The sequence below is a fragment of the Corapipo altera genome, unplaced genomic scaffold (assembly GCF_003945725.1).
Source record: "Corapipo altera isolate COAL_440 unplaced genomic scaffold, ASM394572v1 56, whole genome shotgun sequence".
Lineage (NCBI taxonomy): Eukaryota > Metazoa > Chordata > Aves > Passeriformes > Pipridae > Corapipo > Corapipo altera.
This window is the reverse complement of record NW_020884896.1, coordinates 2485052-2499595: the sequence shown is the minus strand read 5'-3', so window position 1 is coordinate 2499595 and position 14544 is coordinate 2485052. Positions and strand designations below refer to the sequence as shown.

At 36.5% G+C, this 14544-nt stretch overlaps 1 protein-coding gene across 3 annotated transcripts in view; it reads right to left on the bottom strand.

Moving 5' to 3' along the window:
- TBC1D12 (TBC1 domain family member 12) overlaps window positions 1-14544 on the bottom strand; it is a 43991-nt gene that overhangs the window by 10658 nt on the left and 18789 nt on the right. For 2 of the 3 annotated variants that reach the window (XM_027647748.1, XM_027647749.1), the window contains 3 exons: window positions 9502-9558; window positions 3366-3481; window positions 1319-1401 (listed from right to left, as the gene is read on the bottom strand). In XM_027647748.1, the coding sequence (XP_027503549.1) occupies window positions 1319-1401; window positions 3366-3481; window positions 9502-9558 (256 nt within the window). The remainder of the gene's footprint in view (window positions 1-1318; window positions 1402-3365; window positions 3482-9501; window positions 9559-14544) is intronic. The other variant, XM_027647751.1, reaches the window with a different exon arrangement.

Genomic DNA, 14544 nt, shown 5'->3' with positions numbered 1-14544 from the left:
AGCAAGCACATCATCAGCGCTGTTCTTTCTGTCATGATTTCCATACCACATTCTATCTGAGCCTTACTTATTACTTAGACTAATCAGCAGTATTTATAGATAAAATTATTATTTAAAGGTGCAATTCTACAATCATTTGAAAATTATTCAAATTTTACTGAAGCATCTACCTAAAAGGATTATGTATTTTCTTTTCTGGAAACAGGACCTAAAGACCTGAGACAGTCACAATGGTGAACAAGAGAACAATGTTCTGCCATCTGTTAAAAAAGGATCATTTGTAGATCCCTCTTATTGAAAAAGCTAAGGGAAGGACAGAGCAATGCTGTCTTGACATCACTAAGAACCACTGTGACTAGACATTTTCTATTTATGCATGCATTAGACACAACAGCGTAAACATGCCATCCCTGGTAAACCAATAGGGCTGACCAGCTTCATTAAGTTTTTACTGAAGCTTTGTGTGTGGCAACAGTTAATGTAATAAACCAGGGCACACATATGAAAACACTACACATGGCTGCACCTCCAAAGATGCAGTTATTAAAGAACATGGACCACAGATCACAACTTACAAGATGCACACCACAAGAGCAGAGTGAAATGAATTGTCAAATGCCTTGGATTTCTTATTTCACCTTTCAAAGCCAAAGCTGCCGCAGATCCATAGAGGATCAATCAGTTCAGAAGCTTGTATTTCTGACAACAGCACAAGTAAAGCACGCAGCACAGATTCTTAAAATAGCATATTCCCTGAATACTAGGCACAAGACTGCAGAAGTCCTTTCAACAACTATTCATAGACTGACACATTACCAGATGCTACAGATCTGTTTTTTAAATTAAACATATCTAGTGGGAGTAGGAATGTTCACACAGGTACAGCTGTCTGGAAAAAAAATCAGGTTTTCATCTGTCTTCGCACTGAAATTGATCTCAAATTCCTGAGAAACTAGATCTTTGAGCAGTCAGTTTTATTATACTTTGGCTCTTAGTGGCAACTGCAGCAACACAGCTTGAAAAAAGAGCCCAAATATCCAGAAAGTTTCTAGCTGATCATACTACACAAGTAGTTTTTCCTTAAAAAGTAAACAAAAGGTTAAGTTGCATTCTGAACCTAGTTCCATTCATTGTAGTGGAACAAGAAAACAATTTGATAATTGAGTTCTGTTTTAAACTGCAAGCCCCTACGTACCAGAGAATAACCCAGACATTAAACATGAAGTTCTTTAATATATGTACTCACCTACAACCCAAAATTTCCTTTATTTTAGCTGCACAGTTAAAAAGACTGACTGATTATTCGCAGTTAACATACCTCGTTTTTTTGCCTCTGCTACCATCTCATCATATTCTTGTCGGTGACGTAAAGCCTCCTCCACTGATTTGGCAGGAAGATTTCTGAAAACAAGTTGTTCCTGAATTCAATACACACAAGTGACATTCTGGACCATTTCAGAACAGGTTTAAATTTGGCTTTTCTCTAAGGTGAGCTCTGAGGTTATCACACTACCAGTGTTTCAGTAACAGTTGTATAGAACTGTCAGATGTTTACTGCTCCTGTTTTTTAGTTTCTCCTAGAGCTTCCCCCAAAGTATGGTTATTAAATTTGTTTAATATCTGGAACGATGCTCAAATTAAGTAATTAAAGGGAAATACTGACAAACCATACAATTATTTATTCCAGTGTATTTCTGCACATGTGTATTTTAATCACTAAATACACCTCCATATTGAGACCCAGTTGTTCACATGAAATCTATCATAGCGTATTTTCAATAAAAGGTAAAGGTTTTTATTCATTATAGCTAGCCCTTTAAAATTCCCACAAAAGAAGATTGGTGATCTATTCTTTCTTCCTTTGGGAAACCTTTTATATCAGAGTTAAAGCTAAGGAAGCTTGCTGCAGTGCTACAAGTTCACCAGCTCAAAATGTGTTTTTTGGCTCTAATTGCCAAACACACGCTTCCTCATGACCAAGAAGACTCATTTCAAAACAAATCAGAGCACAGTGTTTGCTCTCAGCCTTTTACCCAATTTGGTTTACTTTGGTTCAAAATAAATAGAAAGCAGTTTTGTCATTTTAATATTAAAAGGTTTCCATCTCCTCTTATACAAGCAGAAAAGATCACTTAATATTTCCAGTAAAAATGAGAGTAGAATGTATTTTCAAGGATTGGACAGTGGCAGCACATTAGACACTTGGGATGGCACTCCAATTTGAAACAAGTGTCGTTTGGAAAAACATACTTATAGTAGTTTGTAAGTTGTAGTAGTATGAAAGTAAAGAAAAGCATCAGCAATCCAGTAACTGCCTATCTTACTCTCTGCCATACTGTAAAAGAAATAATACATTAACAAAAAAAATACTGCTAGCAATCCATAATTTCACTCAGGATATTTCTGTTTTAGCACTGAATGAGCTTTTATACCCCTAGAGAGAATATTGAAAGAAACACTAACATGTTGTTTTCCATTTCCTAATTGGAAGTGAACAGAGCAAACATTTAACAGTGCCATCACAAGCTTTTTCATGGTGCAATTTGAAAGCATTGCTCCATTTTCTTTCTTCAAGCATGTGTTCCTGGTCAGCAGGTCCTCTCTCCTTCAAATTGCTAGACTGTATAGCTGAAAATACTGACCAATTTATTACCAATTTTTCATTACCATTCTTATTTGTACTGATATGGGTTTTGTTACATTTTCATCTACTGTTTCCTTGCCTTCAGCTGTAATTTTAAGAAGTCATGAAAACTTAATCAGAACAGGGGAAAGGAAGAGTTTCGGTGCCCGCTCCAATCTTGGTACCAAAAACACACTGAACTGTAGCTGCCAGATACAAAATGAGCACTCAGCATTTGTGACAGGAAAGGATTGCCTGTGTTTCTAAGGCAATCCTTCCCACTCCTGCTATTACCTTCCTAACAAATTTTTTTTCCTTTTCAAAAACTCGTGTGGTAAGACAAGTCTAGGTTTGATGAAATGACAACTGTCACTATTAAGTCTTCACAACTGGTCTAGGAAATTAAGTTTCCAGATTGGGGAATGGAGGAGCAGGGAGAAGGGAGTGTATGCTGAGAAGGTAGTGAAGAAATCAACCAGGAGAATTCCTGAAGACTTTAGGGATGCTCACAACACTGTCACAGACAGCTGTGATATGCAGTAGGTAATAGATTAGTGGCTCTTTTAAAGCAAAAAAGAACTCCTCACATAGACTATAATATATTTAAAAGGTTCTTCTGGAGGTACTTGTTAGGCTATTATCTCAGACAGAATAATCCAATGATACTTTCACATAAGACTTGCAAAGTTTAGCTCATCATAAGTATATCTAAAATTCAGTTGCACAGCAGAATCATACTCACGCTGGTCGATCCTCCAGAATCAAAGCAGTAGTTGAAAGTGGTTCAAATTCAATATTTTTACGTCTTGCTGATGGGGGTGGAGGTTTATACATTCTTCCTGTCCGTGCTTCATATTCCTAAACAACATTATTGATAGAAATTAAATTTCAACTTTCAACCTCACCCATAATTAGTAAGCATGACAATACTTAATACTTAAATAATTTAATATTATGTATTTTAACACTATTTTATAGGACAGAAAGCAAGATACTACAAGTTGAAATTGCTGATAGCAACAGTACACCTTTCCAGGACTGCTAAGTGAAGATGAATCAGAATACAGTTTCTTGCATCAACTTCATCTTTGATCTATTCTAGTTCAATATTACAACTGAGCACCCAAGGATCAGTTAGTTAGGAAATCTGCATAATCTTCCCAACCTAGTTAGTGCACAAGTATATTTAAGTAACATGTAGAGTTGACAATAAAAAACCCTCACCACTAACAACAAAAACCACTAATCAAGAACATGTGTCTCTTCCCATTTCTTCCTCAATTCTAGCCACCCTTAAGATCCAGTACACCTCACACTGCTGAGGCCTTTAGCAAGACCTTCAAACTCATAATAACCATAACCACCTACACTATACTCAGTGACAATATAACAATATTTGTCATTACAAGTCTGTTTCACATAATTTCTTTCTCAGAGGTTAAAACATGCAATCTACATAGAAACAACCTTTAATACGTACAAGATTCTGAGAAAGAAAGAATCCCACTCTTTTACCACAAGAGCAACACAACAAAACAGAAATATGATACAATCTTTAGAAAAAAGGCTAAACAGACCCAAGTGAAAACCTCAAATCTCACATACCCTCTTTTTTAGCCTCTAAAAATAAACATTTACTGCCAAGTTAGCCTTTTAAGTTGTGCTGAACGGATATCTGTGACAAGACTTTTTAACCTATTCCCAAACCAAGTTAACTTGTGGGTTCACACTCTCCTTAGGTATGAAGGCTAAATACTAGTTTCTCTGCAAGTCTTCCACATGCTGGAATTCAAACATACAATACTAAGAGCTGAAAAATCATCTTTTTAAGAGAACAAATTCAAGATACTTTAGTAATGTAATTTCACAGATCACACAGCTCTGTTCTTAATCATAGCCAAGTGAGCTCTAACCTATAAGCTTTTTTTAATCTATAGACAGTTTGCTTTTGTATACATCTGTTGCTTTAATAACTCTATAAGTAAATTAAAAAAAAAAATCAAATACTAATTAGGTCACATATCTTCCCAATCATACAGGAATCTTCTCTTCAAACTGCTCCCAAATGAATCTCACACCTAATACACAACTTCATGTACACCTTAGTTCTCTCAGAGAGAAACAAAGTTTTACACAGTCAGTATTCATTGTCAGCATTGTAGAACCAGAGCTGACAACTTTAAAACTAATATATAGGTTAAAAGTTCAGCACACAGTTCATAAAGTTAAATGCAAAGAGACCATTGCACACACACAGTGCAACTTCAGATTTCCAGAGAAGGCACCAAGTCCAAGATTAAGGTCTCTTGGAGCTTTCTGCTCAACAGCCTCCTCACTCTGTCCATTTCTAACAATCTCTAACAAAATCTCTGTTCTTCCACATGGGCTATGATACATTATATGATCCGAAAAGTATAACCTCAATGATGTCACATTAATCTCATCTCTAGACTAAAATTAAAAGCCAGCCTACTCTTTCAACTAGAGGAGAATATCTGTTGCTTTACCATCTTCAAAAAAGCCCAAATATCTTGATAGCAACTGTTTGCTCTCATCATTTAAACATATATTCACATTAAAATCCCAATTCTTTTTAAACACAATTACTTAAAAGTTACTAGCCAAGTCTTCTTACTTCTCAATAATTCTAAGGTTTTGGCCAAGAACTGTGGTTATACAAATTTTCTAGAACACACTTCCTCTCCTGAAGGGTAATTCTCAAGACAGTTTTTGCTTTAAAATAATGTGCATCCAACACCATTCATCATTACCATTCAAACAAGTACCTTGAACAACTGGGCACATAGGATTGGTAGAGTTCTGTTGTAATTCACACAAGCACAAGAAAAATCAGAAAATTGACATTCACTGTATGAACGAATACACATATTCCGAAGGTAATATTATTTCATTCCACCCAAAAACAGAAACATCAGCACTCTTGCCACGCTGTATACCTAAGGATACTCCAGTACATTTGTAAGTTAGGAATGCATCCTGTGACAGCAACCAGAGATCAGCATCCAGGCTGCAGTATAGTAACAATGCCATCCCTCCTATTCTTGGTAGAAGTTCTAATTCACTTTCACATCCTTCTTTGTAACAGAAGCCACAAAATCAAGTTCATTTAGTAGTCTGGAATCTTTTCAACATTCCTACATGTTGAATTTATATGTAAGTTCAAAAAAAAAAAAAAAATCAGCGCTGCAAGTTGTACGTTACAAATGAAGCCACTCTTACCTTTTTTAACACAAGCAATATATTTAAATAATGCTAGTGCTTCTGGCTACTGTATGTGCTAAGAACGGATATACTATTTCCAAAGTAGTAGAGAAAGAAAAAAAACAAACTAAAAAGTCTTCAGAGGTTTTCACAAAAGGCAGAACTCATCGTCCAACTGTGTTTCTGAAAATAAGTACATGTTATGAACAGTTGGGTTTTGTAAGAAAAGATCACATGAACAGAGAAGGAAAACTAAGTGTCACTAGAAAAAGTCAAAGCAGAGATCAAAATAGCTTCAGGCTCAAATTGTCATGGTGGTTTATTCCCCAAATCGAAATACATTCAAAAAGCATCAGAACTTCCCATTGGAAGATGCTTCTTCCTCAAGAAGTCCATGCACTAGGAAATTTATTTGAAGATTAGATCCCAGAACCATCAAACACATAGAGAACTTACACAACTAAAATATCCATTTTTTCTGGATACTTTGTATGACTAGATGTAAAGAATCCAATATTCTTAACTCTCCATTTGAATCAGAATCTAAAATTCTTGGTGTGAAACAAAAAGCTTGAACTGACACAAAATTTCACTTCAAAAGATGTGAACTAATACTTTTCTGTAACAAGGTAAAAATACAATTTAAAGTCAAATGTCTTGTCAAATGCTTAACATGCAGGACATGTGGTAGAAGACAGTTGACAGTTAAGATTCAAGACTACGTAAGACCTGTATATGTAAAAAAAGTTATTTTGGAAGTGTCACGTGTAGGGTTTCACAAGTTTAGAGAAGGTTGTTAAAAAATATTACAAGATATCAGGCGTTTATTCAAAGTTCCAGAATGTTTCACAATCCCAAAGGAGAGACAAATTTCAGCTTTAATAGAAAGTAAAAATAGTTATCTCCTCATTAAGGCTGGAACTGCACCTTCTCATCCTCTAAGCCAATAATTAATCTGTCAACAGGCTAAAGGCATGTTTTTCCTGAAAAACACCATGACAAGATATTTAAGAGCACTTTGATATGTGGAGGGACTTGCATTTCTGGTATTTATTCCGCAGAAATACAGATAAGCCTATTAATCTACAGGCAGGTAGAAGATAACTGGGGCTGGGAAAAAAAATGTATTTTGCTTATAAACTGCCTTTATGCCTAAGAAGATAAAGATAGCCCAAATACTATTTCTAAAAAAAAAAAAAAAAAAGAAAAACCACACACAAACAAAAAAACAACCAACCAATCAAACAAAAACCCACCAAAGAAACAACAACAAAACAAACACACATCCCCAACATCACCACAAAGAATACCAAAACACCTTCCTGGTGTTCTAAATAAACAAAAAATAATAAACCTGTAGAGGTCTATCGCCTGCACCTTTTAACTATCTACATGGAAAACATACAAAACAGAAGTTTCTTTTATCCTTTCTCTGAAGAACCATCTGGTGCAGCCAGACCATTGAGAGTTATTTTAGATATCTCTAAACACTACTGGATTGCTCTGTGTAATGTGTGTAACTGCCCATAGCTCCTTCTTCCAATACTTAACAACCTTACAGAAAGGAAAACCAGCTGCATTGCAGCATTCCAGAAGCATTAGTTGACCTTAAGAAGGGTATGTTTCTGGGGATAAAGTATTTAACTAAGTGTGAACATAGTGATTCAGTCTTAGAAGACAAACTTGCATCTACAGTGCCCAAACTACACAGCTGTAAAGGAGTAAATACCAGCCATAAAATTTAACATGAATCTTGCTTGTGTAAGTTTTGATCTATCTATGATCCAACAACAAAAGCTGAACTCCTGGAAATGAGTGATAAAAGCCTTGGATTACAAGGACTGTGGAAGTCCTCACAGTACCAATCATGCAGCTAAAATACCACAGATCCAATTATGTTTTAGGCAAGCTGGAGGAGAAAGTGATCTGATAGGCAAGACTGAATTAATTTACCACATCTTAAGGATTGCCTCTATTTAAAGTAGATGTCAAAGCACACTAATACTCCAATTAAACAAAGCATGCACCCTGCATATGACAGTTTCTTCTAACACGCTTTCTCCTCCAAAATTCTAAGGCTGATACTAAAAGAGGTTTTATTCAATCAACCATGACTTCTGTTGAGGAAACAGAATGGGGATTGCCATATATTGTGCTAATGGTCTCTCCTCTACATACACGTGACTCTGGAGCAGACATGTCTGTAGACTATCTATATGATTATTTTCATGATGTTATACAGCTGCTTAGATATATCATCAGAAAGATTTCATCCCTTCTTTTCAACCTACTATTTGAATATATTCTCAGGCACATGGTATGACTTGAGGATGGTCCTTTGCAGGCCTAAGAGATGGAGTCAATGATCCTTGCGGGTTCCTTCCAACTCAGCATATTCTGTGATTCTCTGAGTCAGGGTTGATCATTCAAGAATGGAAGCATTAATAGAATCACTTAGGAGGGCATCTATGTAAGAAGAATTTCTGCTAACGCATAATCCTACATCATCATATGTGCTGCCTCTGGGTTAAATGTTAAAATCTAAAGCTGGCACTGGCTACAGAGTCATCATAAACAAAGAAGTGTTTATAGCAAGAGTAGATGTCACTGAAAAATTCTGAGTCAAACTAGACATTTTTCTGGAACTAAGAATTCCAGATGCTATCAGAACAGGCAGAACAGTACATTCTTGCCTAATATGCAGGTGAAATAGGAAGAATATATACTTATGGAGGAAAACATACTAATTTTCACATAGCACAAGAGACTAACCAAACTGACATTTAAGAGTTTCTAGGTCAACCTTCCAAAGTAATGCCATACACCTTCAGTTCTTTGTTTACTTTATTTTTTCCTCAATTGGATATTTAACAAGGTGCATCACATTTCATCTTTTTTTGTTCACAAGAAGCCACCGGCTTTGGGCCCAACAAAGAAGAGCTGAGAGTGGTCGGACCATGTAACCATTTGCATCAGAATCAACTGGTAGTTACATCACTGCTCTGTTTCACAAAGCCACAGCAACCGTTTCATAAAACTAAAGAGCCAACCCATACTATTCCTGTTTAACAGACTGCAGGATTCAATAAAAAGTTTACAAAGGAAGCAATTGGAGCAATTTCAGAAGGATACAGTCACAGCAGATAGATGACACAACATAGTGAAAGTTTCAATAGCTACACTTTTCTAGGTTTCCAATTTCATATTGGAAATAAGTGATTAAAAGCACCTGGAGTTCTGAAGTGCCACTGCTAATGACTTGTGTGACTTAGTGACAGAAAAAAGATTCAAATCTAATAAGGTGTTCAAAAATATTAGAAATTAAGCCTTTTAACAACTTTTACCATTAAGCAACAAGGCACAAACATAGAAAGCAAATTACTATCAAGCTCTATCATTACCTATTTCCTGCTATTCAGGAACATGCAATATAAACGATAAACAATAATACTCTATCACTTTAAGCTGTTAGTGAGATTCATGTGTGAAGTTTGTTTGTTTATTTTACTAATGGTATTTAATGAGCTGATGGTTAGTGCCATAAAATATTCATGCTACTGTGAAAATGTGATGTTTTTTCTATTTTAATGAGTGCTACACAGTCCCATGCATGGCATTGAATACAACTAAAAAAAAGTATATATTAAATTTCATACCCCTGTGTTTAACAGACTGAGAGCAGATATTGACGCAAGACTGCCAGAACTGTCATCCTAATGAGAAAAACAGAAGCAAAGCCTTAGTGAATAAACGAAGGAAAAGACCATTACAATACAGCAACATGCAAGCCAAAATTTAAATTCACATGTAGAGTATTTATCTTCTATGTTTGAAGACACATAGATGTGTCTGTTCCTCCTTTTCCAGCCCTCAAAATATACAGATATACATACAAAATCTGCCCATTTGTGCAAGTTGTCTACAGACATTGGTTGCATTATCTTTCTGGTTTAATTGATGTTTTATATTCTCAGTAATCAGCACTTTTGCCCCAAGTGAGATCTTTTGCTGTGGCGCTTCTCAGGCACATGACAAAAGGCATTCCCTAAGATATCACTGCCTCTCCCTAGTACACATCACTCATAAAAGTTAGACTTACTTAAACAATAGCCTTGGAAGGCACCCTGTTAAAAAGCAGAAACAAAACATTGTCCCCTGCTTCCTCCTGCCATGTAATAATCAGTATTTCTAAACTGAAAGTCCAAAAGTGGACTACACCTCAACATTACTGGTGAGTCAATGAGAACTGAGATGCATTTGTAAGGCTTTGAGAAATAATCACTTAAATTAAACGTAAGATTCTAAGCACCAGTCGAACCCCTCACAGCACATTGCAGCAAGGCAATCAGCTAAAAGCATGCCAACTAGAGGAGACTCCATTCAACCACAGCTCTGCACACTTCCATTCAGAAGTCAAAGCTGGTTTTCTAATGGAATGAAAAGCCAAGCTTAAAAATGGGGTGCAGAGGAGGTGACAAACCCAGCCACTGGTTTTAAGCACCAAATTGCAGCACCAAGATGAAGGAAAATAAGCTTTGCATCATGACTTCAACAGAACATATCTGCAGTTTTCTGTACCATGCACACCCCAGAATAATAGAAAAGTATTTTAAAGGCTTTCTTATCTCTTGACATACTATTTTTATCTTTTCAGTACTGAAGTACCATACCAGCCTCAGAAGGATAAGGCTTACATTAAAAAAAACAAACCCCCCCAACCTAAAGAAAAAATATCCATGTAAGACAGCAGATCTACCATCTAAATCTTTTTGCTAAATTCTTTATCCTTTTGGAATTTGATACAGCCTGGCTAGGTGATGACTTTGCTATGTCAGCACCTCAAGCTCAGCACCATGTCTGCTTAATCTGCAAAAGCTCACCTCTTTAAGAGAAGGAAAAAAAACCACAATACATCATGCTTTGCTAAAGAAGTTTAAAGGCCCAATAGAGGGGGAAGAATACCATCAAAGAGAGAATCCAGACTACAAAAAGACCCAAAACATCATGTCCCACCAGAACAAAGTAAAAAGTTTTATCACTTTTATTACATCAATTTATATTCTTTGTTTACTCCAAACTTCTAAGAACAGAAACGAAAATATATACAATGCTTATGTTTTCTTTTTCAAGCATTAGGAAAAAGAAGTTTGCTTCAATACCCTTAGTAGTTGTCCCCAAAGACTTTGTTTTTGAATAACAGCAATCAGAAGAATTCACATCAGCAGAGTCAACATCTGTGTTATTTTCCAAGCACTGCTCCCATCCCCACTGTAAGTTACTCCCCTGAAGATGCATTTGTGCCACCAGCATAGCACTGACAGCATAAAAACTTCTTAAGTTTTCCTTGTCAAAGCAGCTGGGTAAGCTCTGGAAGTAGGAGCTGAATTGTATTTTATGTCCTTTATGCAAAAGAAAAGAAAGCATTTGTCACTCTGAGGGGTTCTACTACTTTCTCTACCACTTTACTGACAAGATAATCGTTGCAGAAATCTAGAACACTGGGGAATGTCTTTAGTTTACCCCTAGAATAAATATTTTACTGACTACACGTGATTCTGGAACTACGTGGCACATTCCTGGAGAATCTGAACTCCTACAGCATCTACAAAGAAAACCATCACAGCCTTGTCACTGCTGCTAGTAGAGCAAATTGTTATTCAGGCGTTACATGTTCCTTGCAAGACCCAGTACCCCATAAATAAAAAAACAAGTAAATAAATTTTATTGTCTGTCCTCGTTTCAAGGCAATTTGTTACCAATGTATTTCAACCCTATATCTGGTAAACAGGCAAAAGTCTTGCCTTTCTCTTCTCCAGTAGTGCAAGGTGAGCCAACACGACCTCTATATAACAATCTGCTTAAGAACCACTCCTATGAAAAAGCACCTAGCATTGTACAACTTCTCACAGATAATTAGTCCTTAGGTTTGTTTACAAACACACCATTTTCATAAGCATTAAGAGCTTCACGCACTTTTAAACTGCAACAACCAAAACTGGAGGGAAGAGTTAATATTGCAAATTAGAAGGTTTGAGTCGTATGAAAACCCATTCAAAACGCATCTGTTCCTCTGAAGAGAAGCCTCTGAAAACCCTTGTCCCTGGGAGACCAAGGGAATTCTGCCCAATCAGTGACTACAATTTCTCCATTAGATTTCAGACCGGAGATAACAACATTGGAAAAATATGCAAGTGAAGACACTGAGTTTTTTAGCCCTTGAGTAGTTTTTTTTTTTCTTTAAGATTTCAGAGTCACCCCAACACATTTTCAGAGGTTAGTTGTACAACAGTGACCGGGTCAAAAGTCAGTATTTAATGGACTGCCTAAAATTAAAACCTTCCAGTTTGTACACAAGGTGACAGATTTTGGAAAAGATGGTTTCGCTTCTGAATAAGCAATCATTTCTAAATCACTGCAGGCTTTTCATGGTGTGTCAGATTTAAATAGAAAAGAAGCCTCTTTTTCCACCTCATTTAAGGCTGCCACTAAGAGCAGCATTGTTAAAACTGCTGATAAGTAAAATGTACACCAAATTCACTTTTTTTTATTTTGCAATGTGTATTCACAGATTATGAGTTTAATTCAGGCATATTAGAAAAAAACAACCATACTATTTTAAACAAATTAATAAAAAGTATGCACGATGCTTTAGTGAAAAAAGAGCTAAACTTAATGACTTGATATTCAGAATAGTTTTGATTATAGATTAAAAGCTCTTTTCTTTAAGCATAACCTCAAAAACTGAAATTGAGCTTGCATTTTTAAAGAGAACTTGGACTCTAGTCAATACATTCCAAAATGTTATATATCAGCCCACAAGTCTGTTTCTACTTTAAATGCTTCTGCATTAAAATATTTTAGTCATTTAATTTAAAGCAGATTTCTGTACAGACTGAAAAGAATTTACCAAACTGATCATTAATGACCACATACTTCTAATAGCCAGTTTTATTAGCCGGAATTCATGAAAAAAGGCACACTTCCTAAAACCATCAAATGCATTTGACATTTGCAGTCCTGGGGAGTTGCTGTTTTCCCTTTTTAAAAAACAGCGAAGGAAGGAAGCCCAGAGGAGAGAGATGTCCAGCAAAAGAGTTGGCCCTGATCACATCCTGCTTGGGCAGCTCTAAATCCAAGGAGAGCTGAGCGTGCCAGCAGCTGCGAGAGGGGAGATGCAGCTGCCAAGAACTTTCAACCTCTGACCCAGTTCGAGCGAGCGCACCTCGCCCGGAGCAGGCTGATGGCAGCACAGCTGTGAGGGACTCTGCTGCTCTCCAGGCAGGCAAGCCCCCCAGGCTGCTGCACCACAAAAATATTTATCTTCTTCTACATGTACTAAGAAGATTGCAAAGAAATTATTTACAGTAATATTCATTAGACAGTCTCTGAAGGCAGAGCTGGCTAGCGTCACCGTCTGAAAAATGTCTGAAACAGTATCCCAAATTAAGTTTCCAGATTTTCTCGGAGGTTATTCAAGATATTGGAATCACTGCCTGACTTCTCTGGAGAGGCATATATAGCAGTGTCTAGTTGACAGACAGTGACTGGGAGCCACAAGCATTCATTTAAATGTAATTATCAATTTACTACCTCACCCTTACCATAACAAAGATAACAAAGGAGGCTTCCGTCAGCCAGAATGGAAAGGGGACATCTGAGTTCCACCAACATTTTGGCTATAAATGTACAGTGATGCAATTTTTCTCTCTTTTACTAATAGGAAAGTCCTTTAAGCTTCATTATATTGCCATAAAGCTTTGATGGAAGTATTATTCTTATCCAAAAGACTTCCTCCTCCTATTAATTACAAAGTTTTTCCTGTTGTGAGTTAATTTTTCTCACAACAGGGCTTCCTACAATCTCATCCTTTATCTGAAGGATGCTGACTCATTACTAAGTTTCCTTAATCAAGGGTTTATTTGTACCCTCTCAAGGCTGGCCACTGGCATCTGTAAAGTGAGAGAACTGTGTTCAACCATGGAGAATAATGTTCAGGAACAGCAAGATTTGTTGCTGATAATAAAGTATCATAAACTCCCTTACAGGCAGATTTCCTACAGCTTAAGCCCATTCTACTTGCAGTCTTACACCTAAAGCTCATTTTACAAAAGCTGGCTAACAGTAAGTAGTTACAGTTCTGACCACAGATTGCTAAAAAAAAAAAAAACTGGAGAAAAATGCAGGGTTTGTGTTTCAGATCACATTTGATCCCTCCAATTTAGAAAGTCAAAGTACAAGTTTGCAGAGACACTCCATGTAGGTTATGAAGCAATCTGCCAGGTTCACAGAATTACTTATGAATAAAACATATTAAGCTTCAATCGTATTTATATCAACTTCTTGAAGGCCCATATTTTTTTCACTTGCCTATATTCATTCTTGCCTATATTTTTGTCATGCACATCTGCATAGTTAGGAACTAGTCTAGGGGCTTCAGTCAGACATTTGAAAGTGAAGATGCTATTTCCCAGTGATCTTCAGTAACCAAGTGTACCTATATCCATTCTAAACCATCACCAGCTTAGCAAATTTGAACACTTTTGAGAAAAGAAACCATTGGTTTTTCTTCAAAGGCATGTGCACAGGGAGCTATATTGTAAATCTTAAGCACACATACAAGACATTTGACATATGCTAAATCTGGAGACATTAGGGTCACTTCTCAATTAAAGATCAAATTGTCTTGGGTATTGTACATC